The 22,065-nt window shown below is 40.0% G+C and overlaps 1 protein-coding gene across 1 annotated transcript; it reads right to left on the minus strand.

Moving 5' to 3' along the window:
* Positions 1 to 730: 730 nt before the first annotated feature.
* On the minus strand, positions 731 to 14,282 carry LOC140878222 (uncharacterized). The gene is made up of 8 exons (XM_073281829.1): positions 13,934 to 14,282; positions 13,158 to 13,543; positions 5,723 to 5,782; positions 4,856 to 5,672; positions 3,907 to 4,679; positions 1,492 to 2,307; positions 1,276 to 1,373; positions 731 to 1,232 (listed from the first exon to the last, which is right to left on the minus strand). The coding sequence occupies exons 1-8, from the start codon at positions 14,280 to 14,282 to the stop codon at positions 731 to 733; spliced, it is 3,801 nt and encodes a 1,266-aa protein (XP_073137930.1).
* Between the last annotated feature and the right edge of the window lie 7,783 nt (positions 14,283 to 22,065).

Here is a 22,065-nt window from a genome sequence, read left to right on the forward strand (position 1 = left end):
ATTAACAATTTTTTGCGTCGAGTAATTTCCATGTAAAAATTTAATATTTTTTGGATGACTGGTAAAAATATAATCATTTACTTTACTTAAACTTGGATGTATACCATCACAACGTGATGCTAATATCTTTCATATCTAGCCCAGTATTAAATATAACAAGTGATACTTGATATATTAAATAAAAAAGTAATTATACCATGCTATATATCCAAGTCGTGAATAAAAGCTAGCTAGTAGCTTTAAATTATTGAAAGAGGTTTCTACTGAAGAAATATATATATAATTATCTCTACTCCTTGACCCGAAAATCCCACGTCTTTTCCTCTTAAAAAAAAAAACAAAATCATAAAATGCGAGAAATTTCTAATGATTGATTAATGGCGCAATCCGTGAACGCATAGCTACATATTGGCCATGAATTTCGATGCAAACAAACAAACAAATAATGACAATAAAATATTGTTTGCATGTCTTGAATTATTATATCCTAATTTTTTTTTCGAGGGAAACTTGTAAAACTTTATTGAATAGAGTCGTGAGTTACAAATTCATCCAACCACAAAGGAAAACTCCCACTCACCCACAAAAAAAGTGTTGGGGAAAAAAGAGCAAATTTTGTTAAAGAGTGTGCTACTTCATTAGCTATCCTCCTATATGGGAAAAAAATATGCTATTAAAACTAGAGCATAGAGACTCTATCTCTAAAGCACAAGAATCAGCATAACTGAGGTCACTTAAAAGGCTCCGTGACTGCTTGCACTGCCAAAAGTGAATCAAAAAAAACTTGAATTTGATGAAAACCCCTTAAACGAGCAACTTTAATACCTTCCCGGATAGCAAGTAGTTCTCCAAGAGTAATGGTATCCGACATTGGAAGTGTTTTACCAAAAGTTGCAAGCAACTCGCCCTCATGGCCTCGAATGATGCCTCCTACAACGCACAAACTAGTTTGATCTTGAAAGCTAGCATCCACATCCAGGCAACAGAAACCAACAGGCGGAGGTTGCCATATATTTGGAGAAGCAATCATACCCAGAGTCTGGTTTGTGGAGCATGCTCTAACCGCTTGACGATAATCCTCTAGATAACTCGCAGCATTCAGGGTTTGAGATTTCAGCTCTTGATTCTTTTTTGCATGGACTGCTTTGCATCTCGCTCCCCAAATCATCCAAGCCTGACAAACAAACTCCTCCACAGCTGACCTCTCCATATCATCAACCAGAAACAAATTCCTGGCATATCATGACTCCGAAACTTCTTTATCTTCTCAAATACCTCATTATGTCCCCACCACTGACGGACTGCTGGATAGTAAAGAAGACTATGGGCAGTAGAATCTTCTGGATTGTGACAAAGCGGGCACCAACCTCGTACTGGCACATGATGTTTCAATAGATTTAACTGTGTAGGAATTATGTTATGAAAGACCTTTCACTAAAACACCCTTATCTTCGACGGTAGCTTTAAAGCCCAACTAAATCGCCACCATGCCTGCACCTCGTTCGAACTGGACTGGTATTCTGGAGCTTCGTGACTGCCCATACCAATATTATAACCACTTTTCACCGAATATTGCCCCTTTGGATCAAACTTCCAGAATCTTGTGTTACTCAAAATCCGGCGCGGAATAGGGATATTGAGAATGCTTTGCACTATATAGCTCAGGCATGCACCCCGAATTTTTTGTTCATTCCACCCATTCTCAGTAATCCAGGAACTAACTGGCTCCCCATCTTGAGCTTGTACACCAAGATTTCCAAGAGTTGACCGAACCCCAGGCACCCACTTGTCATGTAAAATATTTATTGATGATCCATAACCCACCCTCCAATAGAGTCCCTTATTCAGAAGCTCACACCCCCAACACATTGATCTCCAAATATACGACGGGTTGCTTCCAATTGGCGCCTGCATTATATCCAGGTGTTTAAAGTATCGAGCCTCTAACACCCGCGCCACTAGAGATTCAGGTTTCCTTATTATGCGCCATACTTGTTTTGCCAGTAATGCTTTGTTAAAAATATCCAGCTTCCTGAATCCCATTCCACCCTTCCACTTAGGCTGGCAAAGAAAATCCCACGTAGTCCAGTGCATTCTCCTTTTTGCACCATCCATACCCCACCAAAAATCAGCACACTCTCTTTCAATAGAATCACAAGTAGCCTTGGGGAGCCTAAAACATGACATAGCATAGGTGGGCATCGCCTGTAATACAGATTTTATGAGAGTCTCTTTTCCTCCAACTGAGAAAAATTTACTACCCCATCCCTTTAGCCTTTTCAAAACCCTTTCCACAAGATAGTGAAACTGGACTTTTTTGCTCCAAAATGAATATGTCGGCAACCCAAGATAAACTTCATGCCCTTGCACCACTGGAATAGTCAAGGATGTTTTAATTGACTCCACCAGAGAGGGTGCAGTATTGGGAGTTGTTGTGAAAAATTCTCGCAAGCGTACGAGTGTCAATTTTTAATATAGTGATAATTCAGATATCGATCCCACATGGAGTAAAATAAAAATATTCAGTACTTGTAATTAAAATAGTCTAAACTTTATCTAGAAAATCAAAATTTCAGAATTTCGCATAAAATAGATAATCAATGAGTTTTGATAAGCACGCACACAATTTTCAGATAAAATCAATCAGAGAAAAATGGTCTAGAGGTATAGATTTCACCTGGTTTCAACAACAATCAATCCTAATTAATTTAGTTTCATGAATTCCAGTCAATTAATAGCCAAGAACACTTAAGTTTATTATTTCCCTCTCCCGAGCAACAAATAATGTTTATCAACTACAATTCAATTTCAATATCCCTATTAAGAATTTATCGCAGTGATCTATCACAAAACAATGTTCTCTTTAAAAGCTCTGTTAAAATTATACACTCTCCCGAGCTGTATAAATAATTAACAGTGTATTTTCCAATGGTCCTATTCAAAATCCCCTCTCCGGAGCAATAATTTCAAATAAATATAACAAATCAATTATTGATCAGATAATTGAAAATACAATCAATTCTAGAAAAAACAATTAATCTAGAAGAAACTCAATTCAATAAAATCAAAAATTCATGAAAGTGTCTACACCAGGTTCCATCCGACCTCTAGACTCTAAAAATTTAGTTCATAATAAAATTCTGAATAAAACAAAACATGTTCAAAAATCCAAACATATTCAAAATTAAATAAATAAAAGATAAAAGAAACAAATCTGTCGTCGACGCCGTGTCCGGTCTATCAATCTCCGTCTTCGTTCTTCAATTAAAAGCTCCAGAATATTCTTCACAGAAAATCTCACGATCAAAACCTTTCTCTCTCTGATGTAAGTAAGTTTGTGTTGTGGCGGCTCCTTTTTTTCTCTGACAAAGAATCCCTTTTATATCATGCACAAAAGCCCACTCAAAAGCCCATATAATAATTGCCCGAAATAATAAAATTCTAGGATTGCGATCGGGGCGGGCGCTCTATGACTCAGCGCGGGCGCGCCTTAGTTTCGATTTTAATCTTCCACTCTTTAGATCATAGCGCGATAGTGCTTTCAATTTTTCTCCTTTAGCGCTAAACAAGCGTTAACATTTCCTTGTGCCCAAAAATCAAAAGCCCAATACTTTTCTCTGTACGTTCTTTTCTTCTTTCTTCTTTTCTTTTCTTTTTTATTTTCTTTTCTTTTATCTTCTAAATTATCATTTTTCTTCAATTTTCCAAATAAAATCAATAATTCTCTGCAAGCACAAAAAAAACAAAATACAGCATAAATCTGCTCGAAACAAACAATTAACAATTAAAATCATATATAAATTAGGTGTATAAAATACACTTATCAGGAGTAAAAAAAATAGCAGATTTGTCAAAATTAACCAACTAGCCCGATGCCACTTCATAAGCTTGCAGACATTATTTTACCCTTGCACAATCTTCATCAGTAGCCCTAAAGAAAATAAGGCTATCATCTGCAAAGAACAAGTGAGTCAAATGTGGGCAGTTAGCTGCAATACGGACACCTCTGAACAAGCCCCTGGCCGAATAAGAATGAAGCATAGACGAAAGCCCTTGGGCACATAATGAGAATAAATACGGCGAAAGTGGATCCCCTTGCCGAATACCCCTACTTGGCACGACTTGCCCCACAATTTCCTGATTTACAGAGAAAGAATAGCTCACACTAGATACACACTTCATCACCTTTCTTTTCCAGGACCCACTGAAACCCAATCTATTCATTATAGCTTCCAGGAACTTCCACTCAACTCGGTCATAAGCCTTACTCATATCCAATTTTAATGCCGCATAACCATCCTTTCCTTTCTTTCTACTTCGAATCCAGTGAGTTGCTTCAAACCCGAGTATAACATTATCTGAGATAAGTCTCCCTGGGACGAAAGCACTTTGAGTTTCATCGATAACTCGACTCATCAGCAGACGCAGCCTATTAGTCAAGGCCCGAGCTATTATCTTATAACAAATGTTGCACAAACTGATAGGTCGGAACTCCTTCATCATCATCGGATTACCCACTTTTGGTATAAGAGTTATAATAGTATTATTCCAGCCATCCATAGGGGCATCCTCATTCAGAATGTGGAGAACAACTTGAGTAACCTCCTCTCCAACAACATGCCAAAACTTCTGGTAAAAAATCCCGGAGAAACCATCCGGTCCTGGTGCCTTGTCTGGCCCTAACTCAAATAGTGCTTTTTTACGTCCAAAGCAGTAAAAGGAGCACACAAATTAATATTCATCATTCGATCAACCTTGGGCCCAATACAATCAATTACAGGTTGGAAAAGTTCTGGGTGGGGATCAGTTGTAGTAAATAACTCATCAAAATAATCAGTAATGATAGCAACCATACCTCCCTGATCCTGTACAAAATCTCCCTGTCCAGAGATTAGTCCACGAATAGTATTCAGCTCTTTTCTCAGAGACGCAGTCCTGTAAAAAAACTTTGTGTTTTTATCCCCTGCAGCCAGCCAATCAGACCGACTACGTTGTTTCCATAAAAGTTCCTCCTGAGAACTCAGTTTTTCAAGCTCCACTTCAAGCTCCTTTATATTATTCATCTCATAACTCCAACTTTCATGATTCCGAATTCTTGCCAACTGATCCCGTTTTCTCTGTATTTGGCGTGGGATGTTGCCAAAATGACGACTCGCCCATTGCTGCAAATGGTCCGAACAAGACTGAATCATGTCCAGTAAAGTAGCTCCATGACTTGGTTTCTGCCATCCTTCAAAAATCACCCCTTCACACTCCCGATCTCTTAACCACATAGGCTCAAATCGAAATCTCCTCCTGACCGACCGCCTTCCCACTAGCGCCAATGCACTGTCAGTACCCAGATTAATATGAATCGGTCTATGATCTGAATGGTAAAAATCTAGAGAGGTACACTTAGCAGCCGGGTATAGCATACGCCAACTAAAAGAGCTCGCAAATATGTCCAACCTTTCGAAGATAAGACCATCAGAGTTGCGCCGATTGACCCAAGTAAATATATTTCCCTCACAATGCAAACTTTGCAAATTACAATCATCTAGCACCCCACGAAAATCTGCTATTTGTGCCGCCGGCTTCATATTACCTCCAAGTTTTTCACTATCGTAGCATATCTCATTAAAGTCACCCCCGATAAGCCACTGAAAATCTCGGAGCTCTTGCATACCCTCAAGCTGACAAATCAATTCCCACGATACATGCCTGAGATTTGTATCCGGATTACCATAAAACCTGAGAACCTCCACTGTTGAGCATTGTGTTCCACAAGGCTATCTATGTGTCCCTGGGAATAAGATTTTACAGTAACCTTAAAAGGCTCCCTCCATAATAAGCATAAACCTCCACTCGGCCCTCGACTACCGACTACAAAACAACCTGTATAACCTAGCAAATACCTCCAATAATTTATATTAATATCTCTCTTGCGAGTTTCACATAAAAACAAGAGAGAGGGTTTCTTATCGGCAATAAGCCGCTTCAACTCTCGGAACGCCCGTTGGTTCCCAAGCCCCCGGACATTCCAGACTATGCAACTCATTGAGATTGGCGGGGTTGCACAGCAACCTCCGCCTGAATTGAATGTGATTTTCCTTGACTATCCACCATTTGTGTAGCGACCCTACCCGGATCCGCTACCTAATCAGAGTTAAGAGCATAATTAAACATGCATTAAATAAATCACTACGGAAGACTTAAATAAAAATAGACCGGCAGAATACAACCGGTTAAACCAATTCGATTTATACAACCAAATCGAATAAATAGCCTAAAGGCAAAACCTACAGCTAATCCTGCTGTCTTCACTGGTCACTGGCTACTCCAAGTTCCTGGGGCTCAATCCTGCACCTACACCTGCCCCGTCGAATGGGGTGTCCAGATACACAGAAAAACTGGACGTGAGCTCTAAGCTCAATACAAAAGCACTGGATAAAACATACAAATATGATGCATGCAAATGATAGGGTATCCATATCTGGGATAACTGTATACAAATGCTCAGTAATGGCGCCTAGGACATGAGTGGTACAACCCGGGGATCAAACCCTGTGTACACTGCTCATTCCTATAGGACGTGGATTGTGTTTCCAGATGCTAATCACCCATGACCCGTCAGTCACTGGGCATTAGACATCACCCATCTAGACAGGGCTCAGCGGCCCTACATGGTTCATCTCACAAGATGGACAGGAACAATATGATATGCACATGCTGCATAATAATATAACACACAAATGCAACATATAAGCATGCAATCCCGCTGGCTATCTCAGTCTGTACTTACGTATCTTTCTATAGGCAGTTCCTAGCAGTCCCGCTCTAGGTTCCAAGCCTATATCAGCTCTACAATGCAAATACCCATGCATCAATAATTAAGCTCTAAAAGCCTTAATTAAGCTATTGCATACTCCTAAATAATTTAAGGAGACCATGGCTATACCTGCTTCCGTCGTCAGCCCGCTGATGGCAATTGCCTCAAAACTTAGGCACATCTTCGCCTCGACGTAGGGATCGCTATGCCACATCCGGATTCCCAATATGATGCTTAAAACTCCCTAGATCTGAGTTAGAAGGCCTAGGAATTGAGAGAGGAAAAGGAGAGGTGCGAGTTGAAAATGAAATTTCGGACCTCTATTTATACGCGAAGTTCGGGTCGTCCGAACTCGACTTCGGATCCTCCGAACTGGTTCGAATCCCCCGTTCCTGACTTCGGAGCCTCCAATCCTGACTTCGGATCCTCCGAAGTCCCATCAATGATGTCACCCATGACGCATTATCTTCGGAGCCTCCGATCCGAGTTCGGATCCTCCGATCTTTGGTTCGGATCCTCCGATCCAGTTCGGAGCCTCCTAACCCGGTTCGGAGCCTCCGAACCATCCGAACCCTCGGAACCTTCCCGACCATTTTTGAGTGTCTTGAATCCATTTCTGGACTCCGTTAACCCATTTAGAATTTTTTTAATCATGTTTTACTTAATCTAAACATGATTACACGATTAATTATTCATTAATCGTTAATTCTGGATACGCGTCACTACATTCACCCCCCCCCCCCCCCCCCAAGAAGATTTCGTCCTCGAAATCTAGGGTAAAACCTCGAGAACGTACAAGAAACCCTTGCTCGAGTGTCTGGTCGAAATAGCTTCCGACACACTCAGACTCCCGTCGAATTCTCTGCAAGCTTCATTAATGCTGAACCGCATTAACATTTTCCCAGCTGAAAATTACTGCACTACTGGTCGACAATCGAACTCCTCTAGCACTCGCATATCACAACATTGATACGTCTTCCAAACTAACCCCGATCTCTCTGGTCACGAAAGATACCAACACCCACTTGATCGAGATTATCGTCTCAAAGGAAATTTTATACTGACGAAGACCAAGTCATAACCTGACTGGTTTTACTGCATTCGTCGAATCACTAATCAAAACTAACCATCTAATGGTTCCAAAAGTTCTCGGTGCTCAACACCTCTAGTTAGGAAACACTTTTCCCAACACTGTGCCGACACAACAAAACTCAAATTTCTCCTCAAGAGAATCTAGTTGACACAATGTTATACTACAACATAACTGCTTAACACGATTTCCAGACTGGTCATCCTTCTCATGCCTTACCAAAGCAAAGAGCTTCCCAAGCAATACGGGGAATTCAATACCATGTCCAGTGCAAATCACAGTTCACGTTTCTCAGTATAACTCAACACTATGCCTTGATGAAAACTATCATCGATCACTAATAATGACACTAAGTCATCTCCTAGCCATTGGCCTGCAAAGTCACGCATACATTGCAATAGAAGTTATTACACCTCTAATGATCTACATCACCTCATCCATAAGTTATTCACCCATGAATCCCAATCGTTGGACATCCTCCTGATAGTCATACATACTCGCGACCACTGTACACACATCAAGACTAAGGCAAGCTCCCACCAATATGCTCGACTGGGACATTCCACAGTGCACAGACATATGGAAACGCTTCCTATTTCGTCTCAAAACTCGATAGTAATTTCACTTAGTATTTCTTATCATGGAATTTCTGATGATACCATCATAGCTCGTCCCAACCTCACAAGGTCGAATCATAAAGATCCTGGAAACAAAATTCCAACGGATTCTCAATAGTCAAACCGCTTCCTTGCTGAACGCATCAGTCTCAGCACTGAACAAACTAATTCGTCGATTCCCTAGTCGATCCTGGAAAACACTTGTGCTCGAAGTAACTTGCCACCCGACGTATATCCAGATATCGATCATTGCTAACGCGCAATATTCTTGACAAAACAATCCGCATAGATGTGACTCACTGACTCGAAAGAACAATTTCGATCCATCACGATCTTGCGAAATCTTCGATCCCAAAGGCAAACCTCGTTGGCTACTAAGTCGACCCTTGACTATCTCAGTCACACATCGCACATCACTCGCTGAAAATTAATGACACCCCCTGCCGGACCTCGAGAACTAGATCCCAGTTAATGTCACATCCCACAATCAAACAACTGATGTCCATAGAAGCATCAAATCCTTGTTGGATCCTAAACCCAACGGCATACTTAAGACATCATGACAAGAAAGCTATCCAGGGAGTTACCAATTCCTTCGCTTGTCTCCACCGTCAAATTATCACCTAACTTGACCATACAAGTCAATTGCAATCTTTCGATAGATTCTTCTCTGACAAACCTAGAGATTCTAAATCATCCAAATTGTCGAATGCTCTGAGACTGTACTAAGTACTCATCTCCTAAGCACTAAGCGACAAAATACTACCCCAAGTATTCTTCGATTGCTCTATCCAAATCATCACTGATTGGATTTACCCTATCGATCTCGTCGAACTACTGATGTTTGCGCTCATTCGATCAGACAACCACTGATCATCTAAACCTACGTGGCTCAATCAATAGCCATGACTCAGCTGCCACGAAAAACTATTTCCAAACACTTGGAATACCAAAATCGCTTTGGTTTCAACACACTCATGATAACCAGTAAATAGCTATTAGTAGTCTATCGACACAATCTCGTGCCTCACTACTGACAGCTACCTCGTATGCTGAACTTAATGAACCTAACTCTGACAGAGTTAGCCAATTGACACTAGTAGTCATTAGCACAGATTTCGTGCCATATCAGCACTACTAATCGTTGTCTTGTTCGCCCAAGGCAAACATCAAGTGAACTAAGCCCATTTCCATCCCATGGAAAATACTACGCTCAACCTCTGAAAATATCAGACAGTACTTAGCGCAACCACTGGACTCACTATCCTTACCTCGTTCATTCAGAATGAACACCACGGCTCGTCAAGTCTAAGAAGAATAACTAAAGAATCCCAAAGATTTCCACAATCTTCGAACACTCTCCTGATCATATCCCTTGTTAAGATTGTGCAACAGTTCAAGACTAAGGTAGCTTACCTCAATAACCCACCTGGACAACCACCAAGGTTTAACGGGTATAGGCCACGCTTCCCTCACATCTTAGATAGCTCTTGTACAATCCTTAGCGTCTGACATAATCTATCACAGATGAAGTCAATCATCAAGGAGTAGTCCTCGTATTCGAGTCTAAGTCTTAAAACAACATTTCATCCAGTATCTTGGATAATTCCTATCACAAGAAAATTCTAACCACAACTCTGATGACAACCCCTAGTAATTGCTGGTAGAAATCTGTCCACCTACTAGATCCACACGTCTAGCAGTAACCCAAAGATTAAAACCTATCTGCTCAGAGTATACACTTGTCAAGGAAATCCCTCCATGACTGGTTCCCATAGCAGAACACTCAAACTATATCTCTGGCACACCAGATGATATCAAACCATCGATATGAAACCTGATATCTAATCCAAGGTCATACCTCGTCGTGACTGCTATCAAATCCCTAGACTGAGTAGCCTTCCCACCGCCATCTCCTGAAGCACAAGGCTCCCGGGTAACATCTGATGTACCAAGACTCCCAGAGTAATACTGGCAGAGGGTCGCGCCCCATCACGTCTAGTCATGGTCATAGTCCACAACTCTCGGCATATACTGAACCAGATATCCCTGAAGAAAAACCCATCATCACAAGTATACACCTACCAAAGGTCAGGCAGCCTACTATTCTAAGGAGACAACTTAGAATAAAGCCAAATGTTCTAAACCGAACAATACCCTTAATGCCTCTAGATGAGTCCACTCATCGTTGGCACTAACTTAGTCCACCGACTAACTAGGTCAAACCTAGGAAAAGGCCTAGACTAACCACAAGTCAAACTGTCACAGTCGGCCCACTCGAATCCCATGAGTTACCACAGTTGAACGCTAATCAACTAAACCCAATCCAAACTTCCGCACAATCATGCAATCATCCACGAATTGCTGGATAATAAAACATGTATCACTTATTTCAAGTTATGTACAATTCTCTTTATTAAAATCTCATGTAATACATACAGTATTCAAAATACAATGAAATGTACAATCGAACTTGAAATGATACAACCAAAGTATGATGATTCATTACAACTGAAATACTGTTTACAACTACATCAATACAGTATTTAAATCATCGTACTAGTCTTCGTTTCTTGAGCATGAAGCTTCTAATCGACACACGCATCGATACAAGCATACTCCCGACCAAGTCTCTCTACATGTCCTCCTACGAAGAACTCTGGAGAAATGGCTCGTGATAGCTAACCAGCTATGCCCTGCGTCAGTGCATGTCGGTCGACCTCTTTTGCTCACGTTCTACCGTCAGCTTTCTTCTTGTAACCAAATCATGCTTTTGAACATGAAGTTTCTCGTGTGCCTACCGAACGCATCGATACAAGCATACCGGAAAAACTATGTTCCGCATGAAAATCTCTCCAACTACGACTGGAGAATCTTCAGAGTAGTGTCATCATGGTAATGACTGTACAGATGCAAGCATCAAGTAAGTCCCCACCAATCCTCTGCCACTGCCTCTGGCATCCGGTACTCGATCCAAAGCTAGGATCCACATGAGTAGAAGTCTTGAAAACTCGGGCACGATTCCTCGCTCCTATCCGCACTTGCTGGAATCCCATTAGCCAAATCTTTAGAAATCCTGCCGATGATGATAGTCTTCGGGCAACTTAATCGCCGCATCATCACCTCTTCCAAGGTCTCATCTATCCTATAAGGATAACCCAAATTCTCAGTACTATATCCCAAGTCTCTTGCATGCATATGCTCTGATACCAAAAAGTGTAGCGACCTTACCCAGATCCGCTACCTAATCAGAGTTAAGAGCATAATTAAACATACATTAAATAAATCGCTGCGGAAGACTTAAATAAAAACAGACCGGCAGAATACAACCGGTTAAACCAATTCGATTTATACAACCAAATCGAATAAATAGCCTAAAGGCAAAACCTACAGCTAATCCTGCTGTCTTCACTGGTCACTGGCTACTCCAAGCTCCCGGGGCTCAATCCTGCATCTACACCTACCCCGTCGAATGGGGTGTCCAGATACACAGAAAAGACTGGACGTGAGCTCTAAGCTCAATACAAAAGCACTGGGTAAAACATACAAATATGATGCATGCAAATGATAGGGTATCCATATCTGGGATAACTGTATACAAATGCTCAGTAATGGTGCCTAGGACATGAGTAGTACAACCCGGGGAGCAAACCCTGTGTACACTGCTCATTCCTATAGGACGTGGACTGTATCCCCAGATGCTAATCACCCATGACCCGTCAGTCACTGGGCACTAGACATCACCCGTCCAGACAGGGCTGAGCGGCCCTACATGGCTCATCTCACAAGATGGACAGGCACAATATGATATGCACATGCTGCATAATAATATGACACACAAATGAAACATATAAGCATGCAAACCCGCTGGCTATCTCAGTCTGTATTTACGTATCTTTCTACAGGCAGTTCCTATCAGTCCCGCTCTAGGTTCCAAGCCTATATCAGCTCTACAATGCAAATATTCATGCATCAATAATTAAGCTCTAAAAGCCTTAATTAAGCTATTGCATACTCTTAAATAATTTAAGGAGACCATGGCTATACCTGCGTCCGTCGTTAGCCCGCTGATGGCAATTGACTTAAAACTTAGGCACATCTTCGCCTCAACGTCGGGATCGCTATGCCACTTTCGAATTCTCAATAGGATGCCTAGAACTCCCTAGATCTGAGTTAGAAGGCCTAGGAATTGAGAGAGGAAAAGGAGAGGTGCGAGTTGAAAATGAAATTTCGGACCTCTATTTATAGGCGAAGTTCGGGCCGTCCGAACTCGACTTCGGATCCTCCGAACTGGTTCGGATCCCCCGTTCCTGACTTCGGAGCCTCCGTTCCTGTTCGGAGCCTCCGATCCTGACTTCGGATCCTCCGAAGTCCCATCAATGATGTCACCCATGACGCATTATCTTCGGAGCCTCCGATCTTTGGTTCGGATCCTCCGATCCAGTTCGGAGCCTCCTAACCCGGTTCGGACCTCCGAACCATCCGAACCCTCGGAACATTCCTGATCATTTTCGAGTGTCCTGAATCCATTTCTGGACTCCGTTAACCCATTTGGAATTTCTTTAATCATGTTTTACTTAATTTAAACATGATAACACGATTAATTATTCATTAATCGTTAATTTTGGATACGGGTCACTACAATTTGCCTTTTCATTTCTCTGGATTGCTCATGTATTGAGCTGTCCACCACTCCCTCACTCATACGTTTACGCCCCGGGCTAATATTGGCAACCCCTTTTCCTTTATCTTTACCACTCATCTGAGCACGAGCTCTACGCTTCCAGTTCATGGGACTCTTTTTAGACAATTTCATAGTGGTGACACCACCATTAAGAGATTTGTTCAAATTCTCCATCTGCATTAAATCATGCATTTGGATACTAGGGTCACCATCCATATCCATATTCAACACCCTACCAGCCTTTAACTTCAAACCATCACCATGCCCTCCCAACAAAATCTCATCATTTGCCCCACCCTGAGCTTCATCCGAGCTCACTTGTTTCTGCTTATCACTGGAGCACCCTTTACTAACCACAATGGCCCTACTAATTGGCGTATGGATCGTCTATTTTGATGGCGACGACTTTCTTTTCCCCTTAAATCCTACTGCATTCGCTCTTAGCCATCCACCATATCCCAGCTTCGAAGTCCCTATTTCCGCATCGTCACAATTACGAAACGAGTGTCCGATGATGCCACAATGATAGCAATAATCGGGAAGTCTTTCGTAATTAATCAGAATGATGATATCCTCCTTGCTTTTTTCAGTTATCACACAAACAAATTTTTTCAAAGGTTTAGTAATGTTGATACGTACTCTTATGCGAACAAAACGTCCCATAAGAGAGCCTCGCTCCCCCTCATCCATCTCTTCAACAACACCAATCTAGCCTCCAATTTTTTTCATCGTACTCTTGTTTAAGAACGCAATCGGGACATTATGACATTGCGCCCAGATGGATATTTCATCATAATTCACTGATTGTGGTCCCTCTAGTCCTTGAATTTCCTTGATCACAATCAAATCTTGGAAGAGACTCCATGGACCCTCTCGTAACGCCCTCAGTCTGTCCACTTTCGATGTAAAATCGATAATGAACGTATTATTTCCCACAAATTCTATCTCCACCTGCCCTTTCAACTGCATGATGCGAGGAAAATGAGCACGGAACACCTCTCGATTAATCGCTTTTACGGCGATTACCCTAGCAGCCACACAATTCGCAACCCTATCCGCTCCAATTTTCAAGTCGTCATCCATTATCGTTATCTTTTGATCTTCAGGGTTAGATAATTTTATTTCTTCCACAAGCCATGTAATCTCATCCGGATCCATGATGATTAGAGTTGTCTTGACAAAATAATAATAACCCTCAAACCCGTTCAGATCAAACAAGGATTGCTGATCGAACAAAAACCCTACGCAAAGGTAGTACGATACTCTCACTGAGTTCCCAGAGAAACCCTAGGAGAGATTAATCTTGACAGATTTTTAATTCTTAATTATTATATCCTAATTAGTTTCAAATGATAAACAATAACCCAAAAATTATTGAGGACACACTACTCTCGTGCAGGTAGGTATATAGTGGAAGCTAGCTCTTCGGAGGGTTGAAATGTTAATTTCCATAAAATTATATATCCTGTCATATGAATTTTTTTAAAAAAACAAAATACACAGTAAGTTTTTCATATTACTCCTCGTTTTACATAAAACTACGTTTCAATCAAAAAATAAAAATAAAACTTCGTTAATTTCAAATATATATATAGTGTCGGTTTCAGTTTTCCAAAACCAAATCAAATTAATTACATGTACGTACCCAAAATTTTATTGCCCATTCTTTAAATTTAATTTTGCTTGGATTTTTGTTCCCTTCAATAAATAAAGCAACAAACATTGCGTGAAATAGGTAAATATTATTTGCCTTGGACCTGTTGAACAGTTACAATTTCGTAGTACCATTCTGACATATCATTTCCACTTTAATGAAAGTTCATAAAACCATGGGCGTGCCAAGCCACCTACTTGTGATTTTATTATTATTATTTTTTGACTAATTATTATTAGTATTAGTATTAGTATTAGTATTAGTATTAGTATTAGTATTAGTATTAGTATTAGTATTAGTATTAGTATTATTTGTGTGATGATCAGTTAAATTGGGTATAACCTCGATGGTTAAACTTTAGGCATTCCAATCAGATAGATTACTATCAAGTCCATTAATTTACTATATTATTTGGAAAATCATTTAGGATGCGCTTGATTGAAGGATTTGAAATCGTGATGTTTAATTTATATTTGATTGCTTAGATGAATGAATTCATATTGAATGAATTTCAAATCTATCATTTTGTTAATTTATGTATATATATGTAATGATGATTGTGATTGTGATAAGTTTGAAATACATTAAAGACAACATTATCCCATGAAGATTGTTGAATCGAAAGATTACATTTTCCAAGAAAATAAAAGGAAATTAAAATGTTAGTAGAACAAGTATACTAATTTGAAATTTTACAACATATATAGGAGATGGTTCAGAGTTTTAATTTGTTGTTGTTGCCGACTTGTTGGAATTGATTTATATGAGAAACAATATTTATATTTAAATTGCAGAGTAAAGAAATAACATAGATCTTAGATATATGAAGTAATTGTATGTAGCTAGTTTTAGATCATTTGTAGTAGACTCGTTAATTTAAGAAGACAAAATATAAAAAATAAAATAAAATAAAAATGAATCCCGTGAGTAGTGTGGTAGCATGTGACAATAAAAAGACACGTATGATCAATCGTCCACTCACGTGCATGTCTTTCGTCCCTTTTCACGTCCAAACAATTTTCTGTTGGAAAATTTGTTGAAAAAATGGATGGTAAATGAGATGGTGAATGAGGCTTTATGCTCATTGTCCTATATTGATAAAATATGGGAATTAATAGCACTATATAATGTCAAAGTTTAGACAATGGGTTGGGGTCTCAAGGGGTACCTAGTTTGTTAAGGGGAGCGGACCTAGTCTAGGCTAGGTTCGAACCATTAGCCACACGCGCGCCGCCGTCCGGCCGGCCGGCTCGGCACGGACCGTGGGCGTGGGCGTTCTTTAACATGAATATAAACTTTTTGGACAAAATAAATTAATTATTTTATTAATTGTTTTACAATCTGAGTGCATTTTCAGATGAAAGTATGCGACTCTTCAGTCCGATTCAGTGCAACTTTTTGGTCCGAACCAGTGCATCTGTTCGGCCATGCATGCATCGAAGTAGTGCGACTGTCCGAGGCATCCTTCCAACATCTATAAATAGACCCCGTCTGTGATCATTCATACTCGCTCATTTCTGATTTCTTTCTCTCTTCTTGCATACTCATATTAGAGTCTGAGTTTCCTAAAGCACTTTGTGTTCGAAGTTCTTTGAGTTTGCAGTGCTGCTACTCAAAGTTGTAAGCGTTCTATCTTGGAAGACACTTTGCACAATCCCGTTAGCACCTAGGCGGGGCAAATTTTGTCTTAAAAAAAAGAGTTAAACTCTTGGCTCGCTGTTTTGATCGTGTGGATTATTGATTGGTTGAAAGTGGTGGAAATTGAACTTACAAGTTTAAGACAAAATTTGTATAATGGCTACTGATCCTTCTGCCAAAGTCATGCCGCCCTCTGTTACGCCCCCACCACCGCCCCCTGTTACGTCGCCGCCTGTTACACCGGCTATTATCACGGCCCCTGCTGCTTCTAATGCGCTTGCCGAGAGACCTGAAAAGTTCTCCGGTACTGACTTCAAGACATGGCAGCAGAAGATGTTTTATCTCACAACTCTTCATCTTGCAAGGTTTTTGAAGGATGTTGTTGCTGTTCCGGCGTCGGATGCTGACACACAAGCAAGGTCTGCTTTCGATGCATGGTGTCACAGCGACTTCTTGTGCCGAAACTACATACTGAATGGGTTGGAAAATACACTATATAGTGTATATTCTGCAACCAAGACTGCTAAAGAACTGTGGGAATCCTTAGAGAAAAAGTACAAGACTGAGGATGCTGGCACAAAGAAGTTCGTAGTCGGTAAGTTTCTCGAGTTCAAAATGGTTGATGCCAAGACGGTGATTATCCAAGTGCAAGAGTTCCAAATCATCCTTCATGATATAATGGTTGAAGGGATGATGATCAGTGAATCCTTCAAGTGGCTGCATTAATCGAAAAACTGCCACCCTTATGGAAAGAGTTCAAGAACTATTTGAAGCACAAACGCAAGGAAATGGGGCTCGAGGACTTGATCGTCAGGCTGCGAATTGAGGAAGACAATCGCAAAGTGGAGATCAAAGCTGGTAAAATGCCGATGGAAGCAAAGGCAAACCTGGTGGAGCCAAACGCTACGAAGAAAAGGAAACAGTTTGGAAAAGATTTGAAGCAAGGGAAGAATAAGAAGTGGAAATGAACTTGTTGGAACTGTGGGAAATCGAACCACAAAGCCAAGGATTGTCGCTTACCAAAGAAGGACAATCAGTACCGGGCAAATGTGATCCAACACAAATCTGTGCCTATCGATTTATCCAAGATAGATCTGTCAGCAGTAATATTCGAGGCTAATATGGTTGATCATCCTAAAGAATGGTTCATCGACACTAGAGCTACAAGACATGTATGTGCTGACAAGGAGTTATTCTCGAAGTATACTCCTATAGGTGGATGAGAGCTCTATATGGATAACAATGCAACTTCTAAGATCGTTGGATTAGGCAAAGTGGTGATCAAGATGACTTCGGGAAAAGAGCTTACTCTTATTGATGTCCTTCATGTTTCGGACATAAGAAATAATCTTGTATCCGGTTCTAGGCTTGTTAAGGCCGGATTTAGAATAGTTTTTGAAGCTGGAAAATTTGTAATCATGAAAAATGGACGGTTTCTAGGAAAAGGATATATAGAAAAGGGACTGTTCAAGATGAATGTAATGACTGTACTTCGTGATCTTTAAAGTAATAAAGTTAATGCTTTGAACTAATTTATGGCATACTAGATTAGGACATGTTAACTTCAACACTTTGAAAAAACTTGGAAAACTAAATCTTATTCCAAGGACTAAGATTGATTCAAACTACAAATGTGAAGTATGTGTTGAAGCTAAATTAACAAAAGTACCTTTTCACACTGTGAAAAGAAGTACAATACCTCTAGAACTAATTCACACCGATGTGTGTGATTTAAAGTTTTTACAAACTAGAGGTGGGAAAAAGTACTTTATTACATTCATAGATGATTGCACAAGATTTTGTTATGTGTTTCTTTTAAGAAGCAAAGATGAAGCTCTTGAAGCATTTAAGACCTATAAGAATGAAGTTGAAAATCAATTAGGCAAACGAATCAAGAAAATTCGAAGTGATAGAGGAGGTGAATATGTTGCTCCGTTTGAAGAATTTTGCAATGAATCGGGCATTATTCATCAAACAACTGCTCTTTATTCACCACAATCTAATGGTGTTGTGGAAAGGAAAAACCGTACTCTGAAGAAATGATGAATGTCATGCTAATAAGTTCTGGACTACCCCAAAACTTGTTGGGGGGAAGCAATACTTTCGGCAAATCATATTCTTAACAAAATTTCACATAAAAAGAAAAATGAAACTCCTTACGAATTGTAGAAAGGACATAAGCCCTCATACAAATACTTGAAAGTGTGGGAGTGTTTGGCGAAAGTAGAAATACCAAAGCCAAAACAAGTGAAGATTGGACCCTAGACTGTAGATTGCATATTCATTGGATATGCAAACAACAGTAGTGCATATAGATTCCTAGTGCACAAGTCAGTAATTCCTAATATACATGAGAATACGATTATTGAATCAAGGAATGCTGCATTTTTTGAAAACGTCTTTCCTTCTAAAGAAGGAAAAGAAAAGAGCTCTTCCAAAAGAGTTCATGAATCCACTAATGAGGAAACTCATGAAAGTGGAGAACCAAGACGTAGTAAGAGAGCTAAGATAGCTAAAACTTTTGGTCCTGATTTTTTTAGTTATGCTATAGAAAATGATCCAAGGACCTTAAGCGAAGCGTTATCTAGTCCTGACGCTCCGCTTTGGAAAGAGGCCATAAACAGTGAAATAAATTCCATCATACAAAATTATACTTTGGAGTTAGTAGATCTCCCACCGGAAAGCAAACCTTTAGGATGCAAATGGATCTTAAAAAGAAAATACAAAGCTGATGGAACAGTGGAAAAATACAAAGCAAGGTTGGTGGCCAAAGGATTTAGACAAAAAGAAGGATTGGATTTCTTCGAAACATATTCACCTGTTACGAGAATAACGTCTATTCGAGTACTTATAGCAATAGATGTTTTAAATAATCTTGAAATACATCAAATGGATGTAAAAACGGCATTTTTAAATGGTGAGTTAGAGGAAGAAATATATATGGCACAACCTGAAGGATTCATTGCTCCCGGTCAAGAAAGAAAAGTATGTCGACTCATTAAAACGCTGTATGAACTAAAACAAGCTCCTAAACAATGGCATGAAAAATTTGACAAAACAATGATGTCAAATGGATTCAAGATTAATGAGTGTGATAAATGTGTTTATATAAAAGGCACACATGACTCGTATGTAATTGTCTGCCTATATGTAGACGACATGCTCATAATGGGTAGTAATCATGATATCATCATGAAAACTAAGAAAATGTTGACAAAACATTTTGATATGAAAGATATGGAAAAAGCAGACGTTATCTTAGGAATTAAGATAGTAAAAGCGCCTGAAGGAATTATCCTAACACAATCTCATTATATTGAGAAAGTACTTAGGAAATTCAACGCGTATGATGTTACGTCGTTAAGATCACCCGTGGATTTAAGTTTACATTTATCCAAAAATCGAGGTGAACCCGTATCTCAACAGCATTATGCAAGGATAATTGGGAGTCTAATGTATATTACTAATTGTACTCGTCTTGATATTGCATACTCAATAAATAAATTGAGTAGATTCACAAGTAATCCTAGTCATGATTATTGGAAAGCATTGGAAAGATTATTTAAATACTTAAAATATTCAATGGACTATGGATTATATTATGCAGCTTATCCTTCCGTACTAGAAGGATACTGTGATGCAAATTGGATATCCGACACAAAAGTTTCTAAGTCCACAAGTGGATATGTGTTCACCATCGGTGGAAGAGCTGTGTCGTGAAAATCCTCAAAACAAACGTGTATAGCTCGTTCCACAATGGAATCGGAATTCATAGCTTTAGACAAAGCGGGAGAAGAAGCGGAATGACTTCGTAATTTCCTAGAAGATATTCCGTGTTGGACGAAACCAGTGCCAGCAATAATGATACATTGCGATAGTCAGTCGGTTATAGGTAGGTCACAAAGTAGTATGTATAATGGTAAGTCAAAACACATACGTCGAAGACATAATACCATTAGGCAGTTGATCTCAAATGGTGTTATCGCAGTTGATTATGTAAAATCAAAAGATAACTTAGCGAATCCGTTAACAAAAGGTTTAGGGAGAGATCAAGTAAACTGCTTATCAAGAGGAATGAGATTAAAACCTAAAAAATTAAAGAATATTCATAGAGAAAACCCAACCTTGTAGATTGGAGATCCAAAGATCTTGGTTCAATGGGAAAATCAAGTTATGAACATTCGTGTGCACTTAGAACTTTGTTCTATTCTCATTACTAGGACAAAAGTGCAACCTGTGCAAGTAGTGAGGCTAAGTTTTAACAAACTTTTAATGATTCCTATATTTATTTAAAAAATAAAGTATGACATGATACTCATACAATAGGAGGTCACCTATTTAAGTGTGAAGACGGGTCGCTTCAATGAAACACTTAAGAATCCAAGATGTTGTTCAGGACCAAAACGGACAAAACCATGAGAACAAATAAAGTGTGAAAAAAATTATTGTGTGAATATTGTTGTCTTGGTTTACATTAACGGCTGAATAGTTCAAGACATCACGTTCACTAGGCAGCCTAGTAAATCCGATAGTATTTCACTAAGGAAGGTTCAAAGCCGCAAGCTACCTCTTCCCATGCAATAATTTTTCAAAAGAAACTCTGTTTTAGCATATGCATACATATTCGCATAAATCACATTCATGTGGGGGATTGTTGGAATATTTGTTGGAAAAATGGATGGTAAATGAGATGGTGAATGAGGCTTTATGCTCATTGTCCCACATTGATAAAATATGAGAATTAATAGCACTATATAATATCAAAGTTTAGACAATGGGTTGGGGCCCCAAGGGGTACCCATGTTTGTTAAGGGGAGCGGACCTAGTCTAGGCTAGGTTCGAACCATTAGCCACACGCGCCGCCGCCGCCGTCCGTCCGTCCGACCAATCGGCCGGCTCGGCTCGGCACGGACCGGACCGTGGGCGTGGGCTGGGGCCCCAAGGGGTACCCATGTTTGTTAAGGGGAGCGGACCTAGTCTAGGCTAGGTTCGAACCATTAGCCACACGCGCCGCCGCCGCCGTCCGTCCGTCCGACCAATCGGCCGGCTCGGCTCGGCACGGACCGGACCGTGGGCGTGGGCTGGCTTTAACATGAATATAAATTTTTTGGACAAATAAATTAATTATTTTATTAATTGTTTACAATCTGAGTGCATTTTCAGATGAAAGTATGCGACTCTTCAGTCCGATTCAGTGCAACTTTTTGGTCCGAACCAGTGCATCTTTTCGGCTGAAAGAGTGCGTCCTTTCGGTCCTAACCATTGCAACTGTTCGGCCATGCATGCATCGAAGTGGTGCGACTGTTCGAGGCATCCTTCCAACATCTATAAATAGACCCCGTCTGTGATCATTCATACTCGCTCAATTCTGATTTCTTTCTCTCTTCTTGCATACTCATATTAGAGTCTGAGTTTCCTAAAACACTTTGTGTTCGAAGTTCTTTGAGTTTGCAGTGCTGCTACTCAACGTTGTAAGCGTTCTATCTTGGAAGACACTTTGCACAATCCCGTTAGCACCTAGGCGGGGCAAATTTTGTCTTAAAGAAAAAGAGTTAAACTCTTGGCTCGCTGTTT

The sequence above is a fragment of the Henckelia pumila genome, chromosome 2 (assembly GCF_033568475.1).
Source record: "Henckelia pumila isolate YLH828 chromosome 2, ASM3356847v2, whole genome shotgun sequence".
Classification (NCBI taxonomy): domain Eukaryota; kingdom Viridiplantae; phylum Streptophyta; class Magnoliopsida; order Lamiales; family Gesneriaceae; genus Henckelia; species Henckelia pumila.

Bases quoted from the DNA above. Each gene is read 5' to 3' on its own strand.
- LOC140878222 (XM_073281829.1), bottom strand. From the start codon at position 14,282: ATGGATGACGACTTGAAAATTGGAGCGGATAGGGTTGCGAATTGTGTG. The intron at 4,680-4,855 runs GTATGGTTGCTA...TATTTGAGTTAG, and splicing joins TTTTGTACAGGATCAGGGAG to GGCCAGACAAGGCACCAGGA. The intron at 1,374-1,491 runs GCATGGTGGCGA...ATCATGTGCCAG, and splicing joins CCAGTTCGAACGAGGTGCAG to TACGAGGTTGGTGCCCGCTT.